This window comes from Chiloscyllium punctatum, chromosome 1 (genome assembly GCF_047496795.1).
Source record: "Chiloscyllium punctatum isolate Juve2018m chromosome 1, sChiPun1.3, whole genome shotgun sequence".
NCBI lineage: Eukaryota > Metazoa > Chordata > Chondrichthyes > Orectolobiformes > Hemiscylliidae > Chiloscyllium > Chiloscyllium punctatum.
Genome location: NC_092739.1, coordinates 121,705,989 through 121,719,104, shown reverse-complemented (window position 1 = coordinate 121,719,104; position 13,116 = coordinate 121,705,989). Strand labels below are relative to the sequence as shown.

General features: G+C 42.5%; 1 protein-coding gene across 3 annotated transcripts in view; it reads left to right on the top strand.

Moving 5' to 3' along the window:
- The first annotated feature begins 254 nt into the window (after positions 1–254).
- The window catches only part of arid3c (AT rich interactive domain 3C (BRIGHT-like)), a 505,674-nt gene continuing 492,812 nt past the window's right edge, over positions 255–13,116 (top strand). The window contains exon 1 of one of the 3 annotated variants that reach the window (XM_072573259.1): positions 255–428. In XM_072573259.1, coding sequence (XP_072429360.1) covers positions 378–428 — 51 coding nt within the window. In that variant the 5' untranslated portion in view covers positions 255–377. The remainder of the gene's footprint in view (positions 429–13,116) is intronic. The other 2 variants (XM_072573252.1, XM_072573250.1) reach the window with 2 other exon arrangements.

Here is a 13,116-nt window from a genome sequence, read left to right as displayed (position 1 = left end):
CCCTGATGAACTCTGCACCATAACCCAAAGTGCATTTTCCCTCCCTTTCTTAGTTGTTGTGGCAAAAATCGGCAGTTTTACATCCCCAGAATTGCTGTGTCAGTTTTGTTGATTAAGGAAGATGATCAAAGGAAAAGGACAGCAAGGATTGCAACAGGCAGGGCACTCCCTTGCAGCCATGGACACGTCCACGACCCCAGCGTCGGCCTCTGTGAACGTCCCGGGGAACTTATCTGTGGAGCAGAGCCTGGTCCCGGAGTTTGTGAAACTTGGAGAGAAGATCAATTCAGCGATGGAGGATACCTGGACCAGGCTAGAACTGTCTCAGCCATGTTGCAGAACATGACCAGGAGATCCAGCATCTCGGGCAGCGCATCATGGAGGTGAAGCAGAGGACTGCGGCTTCCAAAACTGCGGCAGCATACTTGGTAGGTTGGGTCACAGCCCTGGAAAGACAGGTAAGGGCCTTAGTGGAGCAAGTTGATGACCTCAAAAATTGCAGCCAATGGAAGGACTTCTGCCTAATCAGGCTGCCGGAAAGGGAGAAAGAAGGCCAGCTGGTCAGTCTTTTGGAGCAATGGGGGAGACCTTAACCGTCTTGTGGACTCTGAGGTAGATAGGATGCCGAGGGGTCTCGTGCACATATCCCCAAAATCCAGGCAGCTGGTGGACCTGAATGGGGAGCTGGGGTTTGTGGTTGTGTGGAGATGTCTTCATCCTGAGGGTAGGGCTTTCACCTTTTTCTCGAACCCACACAAGTGTTACACTAGGATTGAAATGTTTTCTGTTCCATCGGCCTTTTTGAATTTGGTACTATCCTGTAGAATTAGGAACATAGCCATTTCTGATCATGCAGCAGTGTACATGGAGGTCAAGGCCGGATGTAATGAGACAGGCTCGCAGCATTGGCGCATGGATCCTTTCCTCCTGAAAGGTAGCAAGTTTACTCAATACTTTTCACAGGAATTTAAAATTTTTTGGGGCATTAATACGGGTACAGCCAGTAACCCATCTGTATTCTGGGAGACTGCTAAGGCCTATGCAAGGGGTTTGATTATTTCTTAATCAGCGGCCCAGAGGCAGCAGAGAGGAGAGCAGCAGCATATGCACGAGGCCTGGGTGAAGGCAGCTGAGACAGCATACTTTGACAGATCGTCTGTAACTATCTCGCCGCGGATTGCAGTCCTCAGGGCTACTCTGAATGCTGTGCTCACACAGACAGCAAAGAAGGAGATCTCCTTTGTGAAACAGAGATTATTGGATTCATAAACCGAGTAGATATCTAGTGTTTTTCACCAGAAAAAGAGTGCCCCCCCCAATCTATCACATCCATCAGAGAGTGTGCTGGTACTCTAACTTGCGACTCTAAAAAGATTAACATGGCATTTGGGAAATTCTACTTGAGTTGTACCGGTTCGGAGAGCTTTGAGGACAGATTGACGAAGATGGGGTCCTTTTTTAAGACCTTGGCCCTCCCAGGTGTAATGTCAGGGCAGGTGTCTCTTTTGAATTCCCCTCTGACAATCCAACAGATACAGCAGGTGGTAAGGGAGCTCCAGAGTGTTAGAGAGCCCGGCCCAGATGGATTTCAGAGCGAGTTTTAAAAAGAGTTTATAAATGTGCTGGCCGGGCCAATGTTGGATATGTGCAATTGTTCATACCATCAGGACTTTCTCCCACTCTTTCTGAGAGAAGCAAATATCTCCCTTATTCTCAAGGGAGAATCGTACTTTGTACATGCCCATATTGCTATTAAACATTGATTTTAAAATTTTGTCAAAAATACTGGCATTGAGATGGGAGAAGGTCTTGCCTTCCAATGTAAAGGAGGACCAGACAGGTTTTATTAGGGGTCACAGGTCTTCTAACAACATTAGAAGAGTAATGAATATAGTTCAGGTATGCCAGCAAGGGTGGATTCCGGGCTTGGCAGTCTCCCTGGATACAGAGAAAGTTTGACCAGGTAGAGTGGTTGCACCTCTTTTATGTCCTGGAACGGTTTAATCTTGGAATGTTCTTTGCCAGATGGGTGGCAATGTTATATAGAGACCCTAAGGCAGCAGTTCTCACTAATGGTATAGATCTGATGATTTTAGTATTGTTAGAGGCAGCCGACAAGAGTGCCCCCTTTCACCGCTGCTATTTACATCAGTGATTGAGCCTTTGGCAGTGGCTTTCTGGAGGAACCCCAGTATAATTGCCCCGGAGATAAGATCAGGAGAGCATAAGATCATCCTTTATGCAGATGACGTTCTCCTTTTTCTAACTAACCTCACAATATCTGTGCCCTGTTTAATACAAGTGATTAATTTATTTGGTTCTTTCTCAGGGCATAAAATCAATTTTATCATGTTGGAGGCCGTGTCTGTGGGGGGGTCTTGTTAGAGTGCCTGATCTTGTGGGTGGAATCTGATTTCCTTTCTGATGGTCACAAGGAGGTTTCCTGTATTTTGGGACTTTTTATCAGCCCGGCCTTTGATCAATTATATAAAGCTAATTTTGTGCAGTAGCGAGAGAAGATAAGACAAGGACTTTCAGCGCTGGGAGGATCATCCGATATCCTGGTTGGATAGAATAGCTCTGGTCAAAATGAATGTTCTTCCTCATTTTTTTTACATCCCATGTGAATGCTCCCTTTGATGCTGCCCAGGCTGGCGCTATGGAGGCTAACAGATGGCTTGGTTCGTTCATCTGGTGTCACAGGCAACCTCTTATTAAACTCGCCAAATCGCAGCTCCCGCAGGGGACGAGGGGTGTGGACTTCACAGATTTTAAGAAATATTAATTAAGTTGCCTATTATCCTATGTGATTGATTGGGTTGCCAGGATCCAAGGTCAATTTTGCTGGACATCGAGGCCTCCCAGGCAGAATGCCCCTTCATTAATTTGTTTTTTATGGACAAGATGAGGACTGTTATGGAGTATTGCAGAAATTTGATTGTCCTTAATACGGTTAAAGCATGGAGAATGATGCGACAAAGTGAGGGTAATATACAAAAGATTTCCCCTTTGCCTCCCATAGTAGGAATGCCAGGAATCCGGATGGGACTGATGGATTCTGGCCTTATGGTTTGGGAATCTAGAGGAGTTTCCAGTGTGGGAGATTTATTTGAGGGGGAGATCCTGATGTCTTTTTCTGTTGAGCCAAAGATATGAACTATCGAGGAGGAACCACTTTCATAATTTTCAGATAAGAGACTTTATACTGGCACTGGAGCATGTCCAGCAGAGATTCACACAGATGATTCTTGGAATGGTAGGCCTAACTTATGATGAACAGCTGAGGATCCTGAAATTGTATTCATTAGAGTTTAGGAGGTTGAAGGGAGATCTAATAGAAACTTACAAGGTAATGCAAGGCTTAGAAAGGTGTATGCTGGGCAGTTGATTCCTTTAGGCAGGGAGACTAGGACTCATGGGCATAGCTTTAAAATTAGAGGGGGTCAATATAGAATGGAAATGAGGAGACATTTCTTCAGCCAGAGAATAGTGGGCCTGTGGAATTCATTGCCACGGAGTGCAGGGGAGGCAAGGACATTAAATGTCTTCAAGGCAGAGATTGATAAATTCTTAATCTCCCAAAGAATTAAAGGATATGGGGAGAATGTGGGTAAGTGGCATTGAAATGCCAATCAGCCATGAATGAATGGCAGAGTGGATTCGATGGGCCAAATGGCCTTACTTCCACTCCTATGTCTTATGGTTTTATGATCTAAAAAGCCTACATTAATGGTTAGTTTCTATAAGCCTGAGGTGGAGAGAATACTTTGGTCCACAGGTACTCTTTCAGTTAGCACCCTTTATCATTTATGAGGAGGTAGTGTCTCAAAGGAATTTGAGCGGCTGTGCGGGATCTGGACTCAAGAAATGGAGATGGAGATCTTGTCAGAGGCATGGGAGGATATTTGGAATGCAGGCTATGCAACTGAAGGTACTCCACAGGGCTTATCTGGAGTGGTTTGCAAAATTCAAGACTGGAGTGTCTCCAATGTACCTCAAATGTAAAACAGATATTGGTACTCTTAATCATTGCTTGTGGTCATGCCACAAGCTTCGTAGTATTGGGTTGCGATAGCGAGTATCTTGGAAGAGGTCTAGCGAACCGAGGTCAAGGTAGAGCCGATGTCCCTCCTCTTGGGTTTGCTGAATCTCCCCTGTTTGGATGCGCATGGAAAGAACCTGTTTAATATTCTTTCATATTTTATGAGGAAGAAAATTCTAATGAGCTGGGTGTTGGAAAAGCCCCCAGGACTCTTGGGGTGGCATAGGTTAGGTATGGAGCACATCCCTCTGGACTTCCTTACAAGTATGGTGCACCAGAAAATGGAACTCTTTTATAGGATGTGGCGGCCCTTTTTGAACAATATAGGTGCAGACTTGTCAGCTATATTGGGTCAGGGCATTTGTGTAGTCATAAGGGCTGTGTCTGGCGGGATGGAGGCCTCTGTGAGGAAGAATTCTGAATAAATACAGGTATGCCAACTGATGCTCCCGGTGATGGGGAGCTTTGGTGGGGTTGCGCTGCATGTTGTAACTTAAGTTTAATTTGCCTTGGTTCAATTCGATTTAATTTAGTTTTTAAAATTAATTTATTTATTGAATTGTAGTATGGGTTGGGGTTTTTGTTGTTTTATTGTTGCTATATTATAAGATTGCTATACCATTTTGTAGTAATTTTATAGTTTTTTTAAAAATTCGAAATCTTTTTCTCAATAAAAATATTTACAAAAAAAAAATGTCTTCAACGATGAGAATATCCATTGCTGCCTCACAGCACCAGGATCCCAGGTTTGATTCCAGCCTTGGGCAACTGTCTGTGTGGAGTTTGCACATTCTCCTTGTGCCTGTGTGGGTTTCCTCCGGGTGCTCCGGTTTCCTCCCACAGTCCAAAGATGTGCAGATCAGGTGAATTGGCCATGCTAAATTGCCCATAGTGTTAGGTGCGTTAGTCAGAGGGAAATGGGTCTGGGAGGGTTACTCTTCGGAGGGTTGGTATGGACTTGTTGGGCTGAAGGGCCTGTTTCCACACTGTAAGGAATCTAATCTAACTCTCTGGAGTAGAGAGTACCAAAATTCACAACCCTTTAAATGAAGTCACGTTGAGGTTGTACTGGACATTGGTGAGACCTCTTCTGGATACTGTGCCCATTTCTAGTCACCATGTTATAGGAAAGAGATTATTAAAGTGGAGAAGGTTCAGAAAAGATTTACCAGGATATTGCTAGGATTGGAAGGTTTTAGTTCTAAAGAGGGGCTGGATAGGCTGGGAATTTTTCACTGGAGCATAGCATGAACTTATAGAGGTTTATAAAATCATGAGGGGCATTCATTAGGTGAATGGCAGGTGTCTTTTCCCTAGGATGGGGGGAATTCAAGACTGGGGCATATTTTTAAGTTGAGAGCAGTAAGATTTAAAAAGACACGAGGGGCAATATTTTTACAGAGAGTGGTTCATGTGCCCTGTGGAGTACCTCCAGTGGAAGTGGTGAATATGGGTACTGTTACATCACTAAAAGTACGTGAATAAGAAATGTTTGGAGGGATATGGGCCAAATGCAGGCAGGTGGGGCAAGTTCAGTTTGGGATCATGGTCGGCATGGACTGGACCAAAGGGTCAGTTTCTGTGCTGTATGACTCTCTGACTCTAAGTAATTTCTCCCAATTGCCCCCTTATAACATAGAACACAGAATAGTACAGCACAGTACAGGCCCCTCAGCCCTCAATGTTGTGCTGACCTTTTATCCTACTCTAGCATCAAACTAACCTACATGCCCTTCACTTTGTTATCATCCATTTGCCTATCCAAGAGTCACTTAAATGTCCCTAATATATCTGACTTTACTACCACTGCTGGCAGTACATTCCATGCACCCACCACTCTCTGTGTAAAGAGTCTACCTCTGACATCTCCTCTAAACCTTCCCCCAATTACCTTAAAATTATACACCCTCGTGATAGCCATTTCTGCCCTGGGAAAAAAAAATCTCTGGCTATCCACTCTATGTATGCCTCTCATCGTCTTGTACACCTCTATCAAGTCACCTCTCATTCTTCTTCACTCCAATGAGAAAAGCCTTAGTTCCCTCAACCTTTCTTCATAAGACAAGACTATTTCCTGCATTTTCGATTCACAGAACCAAAACAAAGGCAAAATTTCAGCATTTACATGACCGAGCCTCTTCAGAATCTTATATAGCACTTACAGTTTTCACATAGCTGTAGCCGTAATCATTAATTTACTTATCATTTCAGATTTTAAAGTATTACAAGTCCTCAAGCTTTTATAATTTTATTTCTCTCTCAGTCCTTTTGTTCAATTTCAGTTCTTTAGTAGTAGTCTAACTTTCTTCACCAGAGATCAATGTTGCTTTCCCTAAACTAATTCTTTGGAATGAACATGAAAAATTGAAGTAATTTACCAGTCTCTCTGCACCATCATGGAACATCTCCAATCAACTTACTGTTCAATTCTGCACTTTAAGCTTTCACTTTGGAGCACACTGGCAGCTATCCTTGGCATGCTGCTGCAAGGACAGGCACATGCTAGACCAGGTTGCAATTCAGGGCGGCTTGCTTGCTTTCGTAATGTTCATTTACTGCGTGCCTTTTTTTGAATGCATCCATAGGAAGTAGGTGTTGCTGGCTGAGCCAGCATTTGCTGTTCATTATCATTGTCCTTGATCTGAGCGATTTATTAGGACCATTTGTTAAAAGTCAACAAATTGTAGCTGATCCGGCATCACATGTATGTCAGACAAGGGTTGGTGATAGCATTGTGGTATTATTGCTGGGCTGTTAATTGAGAGACCAGGTTATGTTCTGTGGACCCAGGGTTCAAATCCGACCGTGACAGATGGTGGAATTTGAATCTAATGAAAATCTGGAATTAAGAATCAAATGATGGCCATGAAACCATTTCCAATTGTCGGGAAAAGCCTATCTGGTTCACTAATGACCTTTAGGGAAGGAAATCTGTCATCCTTCCTTGGTCTGGCCTACATGTGACACCAGACCCACAGCAAGTTTTCTAAATTGCCCTCCGGGTAGTAAATGCCAGCAACACCCTCAGCTTGAGAATGAATTTTAAAAAGGTAGGGCTAATGCATTGTTGCCATTGGGCAATTTTTATTTCCAGATTTTTATTGTATTCAAAAATCATCTTAAAGTTACATTCGCAAGTGAACTACCAACATGGCACCTATTGTTAAAGTTCACTCAAGAATGTAACTTTTAAAAAGTTCTGGGATTTACATATGAAAGAATTGAAACCAACATGCCCATTCTAAAAGATGAGAGACTTAACAAACAATCAGTTTTTTCCCAATATATAATTTCAGTTATATCATGCTGTACGCTTTTACTATAAATTCTGTGTCCGATGATCTTATACTCCACAACCACCCGATGGAGCAGCGCTCCGAAAGCTAGTGCTGCCAAATAAACTTGTTGAACTATAACCTGGTGTTGTGTGATTTTTAACTTTGTATACCCCAGTCCAAAATTGGCACCTCCAAATCATGACACCCTAAGTCAGCAGTGCACATGCCAAATACACTGCATGTGCAAAAGCCCTTACATTCTTAAACAAGTCCCTCCTGTCAGTTGGTCAATCAAACACTGCCTCCAATGTCAAAGTTTTGACAGGGTCATTCAGCTGTTCAAGGCAATCAAGATCATGATCCTCCCTTCCTAGGGAATCAGGAGATATATATCTGGCAACCCGCTATCTTTCTGCCAAATTGTAGGGGCTTTTTTTCCTAGATTGAGAGAAAGGGAGAGACTGAATGAGATGAAAATGAGTAACACAGCTGTTAGTGCTGGTGAAGATGGGGTGGAGGTGCTGACGTGGCCTGAGTAAGAGATGCTGATACCATATAGGATTAGTTCCTGGGGGATTTGGGTGTGTGAGAGTGAGTGAAGGAAAATATTAGACTCAATAGTGAGCGTGGTAGAACATGAGCCTTAATGGGAGATGGGTGCAGTACCTAAGGTGGAGTAAGTGTGAGGTAACAAAGAGATGATGGCATTTACTCTGTAGGATCAAAAAGGTTCATTGACCTTTTTCCTCTACCATTGGGTGATCTTCCAGATGTCTCAGACTGCTCCTTAGACCAGGCTAACAAGATTAATGTTATGGCTTCCTCTGCCAGTCCTAGCAGGAAGAGAACATTTTATCTCTGCACCACTTTGACCAACAGACTTCCAGGTTCATTTGTGCAGATCAAAGTGGAAATTTCCCCCTTTTGCCATATCTGGGGCAAACTTCATGAGCCATGCTCCAAGGTGATGTGTTTCAATGGGTACACAATTTTAAAGATAATGCCGGTACCTAAAGATCCGGGAATATCCCAGCAGTGACGAGTGCTTCCTGCTACGGTGAGTGAGAACATTAGCCTGGCATTGGACAAGAAGGCAACTGTATGGCTGTTGAACGAAAGGAAGATTAGGGCAATCATGCAAGAAAGTTTGCTAGGCCTCATCGAGAGATACCCCGCAAGAAACTTGATGAATTTGACACTGCCAAAATATGGTAAGATGCAGCTCATTGTTTCCAATAAAACAGTGAAGTGGAATATGATAAGAATTTTACCGCATCATTAATCACTGAAATTTTTAGTCCTACAAACTTACAACTTCTTAAATATGTATATATCTTTATGTGTGGGGTCGAACGCTTAACATTGTCAAGTGAATGTGTACTTTTATCCTCTGCAGTAAATATGGTATACTTATCAGACTACATGGTAATTGTATGCCTGTGGTTTTTCAGAGATGATCAACAATTATACAGTAGCCAATTGACTAGTAGCTGAGTCCCACACTGAAGTAGTTCTATTATTTATTCAAACTTCAGTTCACATACAAAAGCCTACAAGTCAAAATGAACACCAAAAACATTTTTGGATTAATCATCATTCATTACACATTGGAATGTTACAATAAGCATTTGGATGGGTATATGAATAGGAAGGGTTTGGAGGGATATGGCCGGGCGCTGGCAGGTGGGACTAGATTGGGTTGGCATATCTGGTCGGCGTGGACGGGTTGGACCGAAGGGTCTGTTTCCATGCTGTACATCTCTATGACTCTATGACTCTAAGCTAATGAAATAGATCCCAGCATCTTATGCACAACATCTGTAATGTGCAACATCTGCAAAACTGACTTATCTGTTTTGTAAAACAGATGTTTTATCTTTGTCTTATTATTTTCTCAAGGTTGCAGTCAACCCCCAGTACTTTGTCAAAGTGCCCATTGTTTAATATCTGAGCTTGTGGAGTGTGTTTTTGGAAGCATTTTCAGCCGTCAGGTTATCACAAGTGAGTTCACCTCTGTTTTCACCCCATGTTTACCAGCACAAACATACATAGTACTGCACCTCATGCACAAATACATACCCCTGCATATGCATGCTCACTTTCCATTAGCAACCAAACATTGCCTTTGTAAACTGAATTATAGGTTACCTACATTCGCTGCAATTTTCTAATGATGATTTGGAAATATGTTGAAAACTTAAAAGCAAATTTTGACCTGAATCAGCTAATTTGCATTGCTGCATTAGTTAATTAATATTATTATGGTACAATAATTATAATCTAGTATTCAAAGAAGAATACCAAACTTCTATGTGTAAGATTTTAAATACTAAAATGTCAAACAACATTATTTTTGGAGTATCCTCCTACAAATACCTTATGAGGTATTCTATCATAGAATTCCCGCAGTGTGGAAACAGGCCATTCAGCCAGTCGAGTCCACACTGACCCTCTGAAGAACATCCCATTCCCTAACCTCTCCCTGTAACCCTGCATTTCCTATGGCTGAACTACTTAGCCTGCATATCCCTGGACACTATGGACAATTTAGCCTGGCTAATCACCCTAAACTGCATATCCTTGGACTGTGGGAGGAAACTGTAGCACCTGGAGGAAACCCATGCAGACACAGGGGAGAATGTGCAAACTTGATATAGACAACTGCCCGAGGCCGGAATCAAACACCAGTCCCTAGTGTTGTAAGGAAGCAGTGCTGCCCTAGAGGTTTTGTTTTTCTAACTGTTGCATCTAATGAGTTAATATCTGTATCTTACATTTTTCTTTTGTTGAAGGCATATTGTTGAAGGCCCAGCTGTGTACAATGAGACATGGGGCACAGCGGCCCTGCAAGTCTGCATTCCTAGTTACCAACATATGTGAAACCATGCCAGACAGTGGAACAGAAACCAGGGCAATAGCTGCAGCCTGGCACCCCAGCAAAATACAATGGCAAATCAGGTGGGGGAGGGGAATAGAACACTGAGGAACAGTCAGCACCTGCGAGCCAGTGTGACAGGAATCAGAATTAAAAATCACACAACACAAGGTTATAGCTATCTAGATGATGGAGGAACAGTGCTCTGAAAGCTTTTACTTCCAAATAAACCTGTTGGACGATAACCTGGCATTGTGTGATTTTTACATTTGTCCACCCCAGTCCAATATTGGCACTTCCACATCATAAGAATCAGAATGTGAGTGGAAACTGGGATTGGGGAAAATTGGAGTGGATGGGGGGGATATGTATGAACTTAAGGTTTCCATCATTGTGGGGTTAGTATTCAAGTCAGTAATGAATTATTTCCATTTGTTATATGAATGGATTTGAGTCAGGGCAGTGATAATTTCACTGGGCTAGTAACCCAGAGACACAGGCTACCAAAAGACCATAAGACAGAGGAGCAGAAATTCAGCCCGAGTCTGCTCTACCATTCACTCACGGCTGATAAGTTTCTCAACAACATTCTCTTGCTTTCTCCCTGTAATCCTTGATCCCTATGACAATCAAGAACCTATCTATCTCAGTCTTGAATAACCTAGCCTCCACAGCCTTCTGTGGCATTGAATTCCATAGATTCACCACTCTCTGGCTGAAGAAGTTTCTCCTTAGCTCAGTTCTAAAAGGTCTTCCCTATACTCTAATGTTGTGCCCTTGGGCCCTGGTCTTTCCTACCAATGGAACCATCTTCCCAAAATCCATTCTATCCAGGCCATTCAGTATTCTATAAGTTTCAAGTCAGTACATCCTTTCTGAGGTACAGGCCAAAATCTGCTTTGGGGACATAAGGTTCAAATCTCACCATGGCAAGTGGTGAAATTGGAATTCAATAAAAATCAGGAATAAAAACTGACCTAATACCGGCCATGCAACCTTTGTTGACTGTCATAAAAATCCATCTGGTTCACTAATGTCTTTAAGGGAGGGAAACCCGCCATCCTTACCTGGTCAGGCCTCCATGTGACTGCAGTCCCACAGCCATGTGGTTCACTCTTAACTGTCCTGGCAATTAGGGATGGTCAATATGTGCTACCCTAGCCAGCAACATTTTCTTCCTATCAATAAATGTAAACAATAAGCAGTCCACAACTCAGTGTTGCATTGAACATTAAAGACCAAGAAAGAATGAGCTTACATGTAAGTAATGTCTCACATCCCCAAAATATGTCACAGCCTCTGAAGTAGTTCTGAAGCATAAACTCTGCTATGTCGTAGGCAAAGGCAGCAATTAATTTGTGTGCAACAAAGTCCCATGAATAGCAATTAGATGCTATGAGCAGTGAAGCTATTTTTGGCACTGTTAGTTGAGGGACAAATGTTGGCTTGAACAACCACAGAATTTTCCAGCAATCAGCTGCAAATTATTCCCTAACATACCATCAATGACTCAGAGTTTACCCACTGTGAGCATTCTTGTTGAAAATCAGAGCTGGCAAGCACATAGGATGAAAGCTGAACCAAGCCAGCAAGATGGTTTACGGAATATTCAAACAAAATGTATCCCGAGACTGATTTTAAGGAATTAGTCTTATCTGGTGGCTCAGATGGCGAGAATGGTAACAATGCAATATCGTCTAAACATTTTGATCACGTTACTCCCATGAACATATAATTCTTATTTGATTTTGCCACAATAATCCTGGTATTCTCCTCAAGAACCGTACAAAATGAGTCACGCAATTTTCAATTTGTCTGCAAATTTGTCAGACAGTGATTTCCAATGTTTCAAATTTACAATGGTGTGCTGGCCAGGACAGCATTTATTTCACTTCCTTAATTGCCCAGAGAGCAGTTCAGACTGCATTGCTGTTGGTTTGGAGTTACTTGCCAGACCAGATAAGTAAGGTAGATTCCCATCATTAAAGTAGGTTAATAAACTGGATGGGTTTTTAACCACAACAATAATGGTTACATGGTCACTGTTAGGTCAGCATTTTATTCCATGGTTTTACTGAATTCGAATTTCGCCATCAGGCATGGTAGGATTCAAACCCACGCTGCAGAACATGAACCTGGGGTTCTGGATTTACTACATCAGTGACACTCTCATCTACAGCCTACTTTCAGTCTCCATGAAAATATACATAAAATATAAAATATATGACTGAGAGGGGATCTGATTGAAACGTATAGGATTATGAAAGGATTGGACACTCTGGCAGGAGGGAACATATTTCCGTTGATGGGGGAGTGCCGAACCAGAGGACACAACTTAAAAATACGGGGTAGACCATTTAGGACAGAGATGAGGAGAAACTACTTCCACCAGAGAGTGGTGGCTGTGTGGAATGCTCTGCCCCAGAGGGCAGTGGAGGCCCAGTCTCTGGATTCATTTAAGAAAGAATTGGATAGAGCTTTTAAAGATAGTGGAGTCAAGGGTTATGGAGATAAGGCTGGAACAGGATACTGATTGGGAATGATCAGCCATGATCATATTGAATGGCGGTGCAGGCTCGAAGGGCTGAATGGCCTACTCCTGCATCTATTGTCTATTGTCTATTATCCAATGTTTTCCTTTAACTCTCAATTATGTTTTGCCCTGCACATTGGTACCTTGTCCAAGTACATATTATTTTTGTGTCTGCTTGAATAATAAATATTAACAGGTTGTTTTTTGTTCTGTCTCATCCTAAGTGAAATTTGATCTGGTCATAATTGGCATACGTTGAGTAGGAATTTCTACAGTGCCTTCCCTTGTCCTGTTAGACTGAGATAATTGTACCTATATGTACCAGTATTACTCTAGCCAACTGGGGTAAAATTAGGATCCTGTAATGCTAGTAGACAAGCAGGAGTCA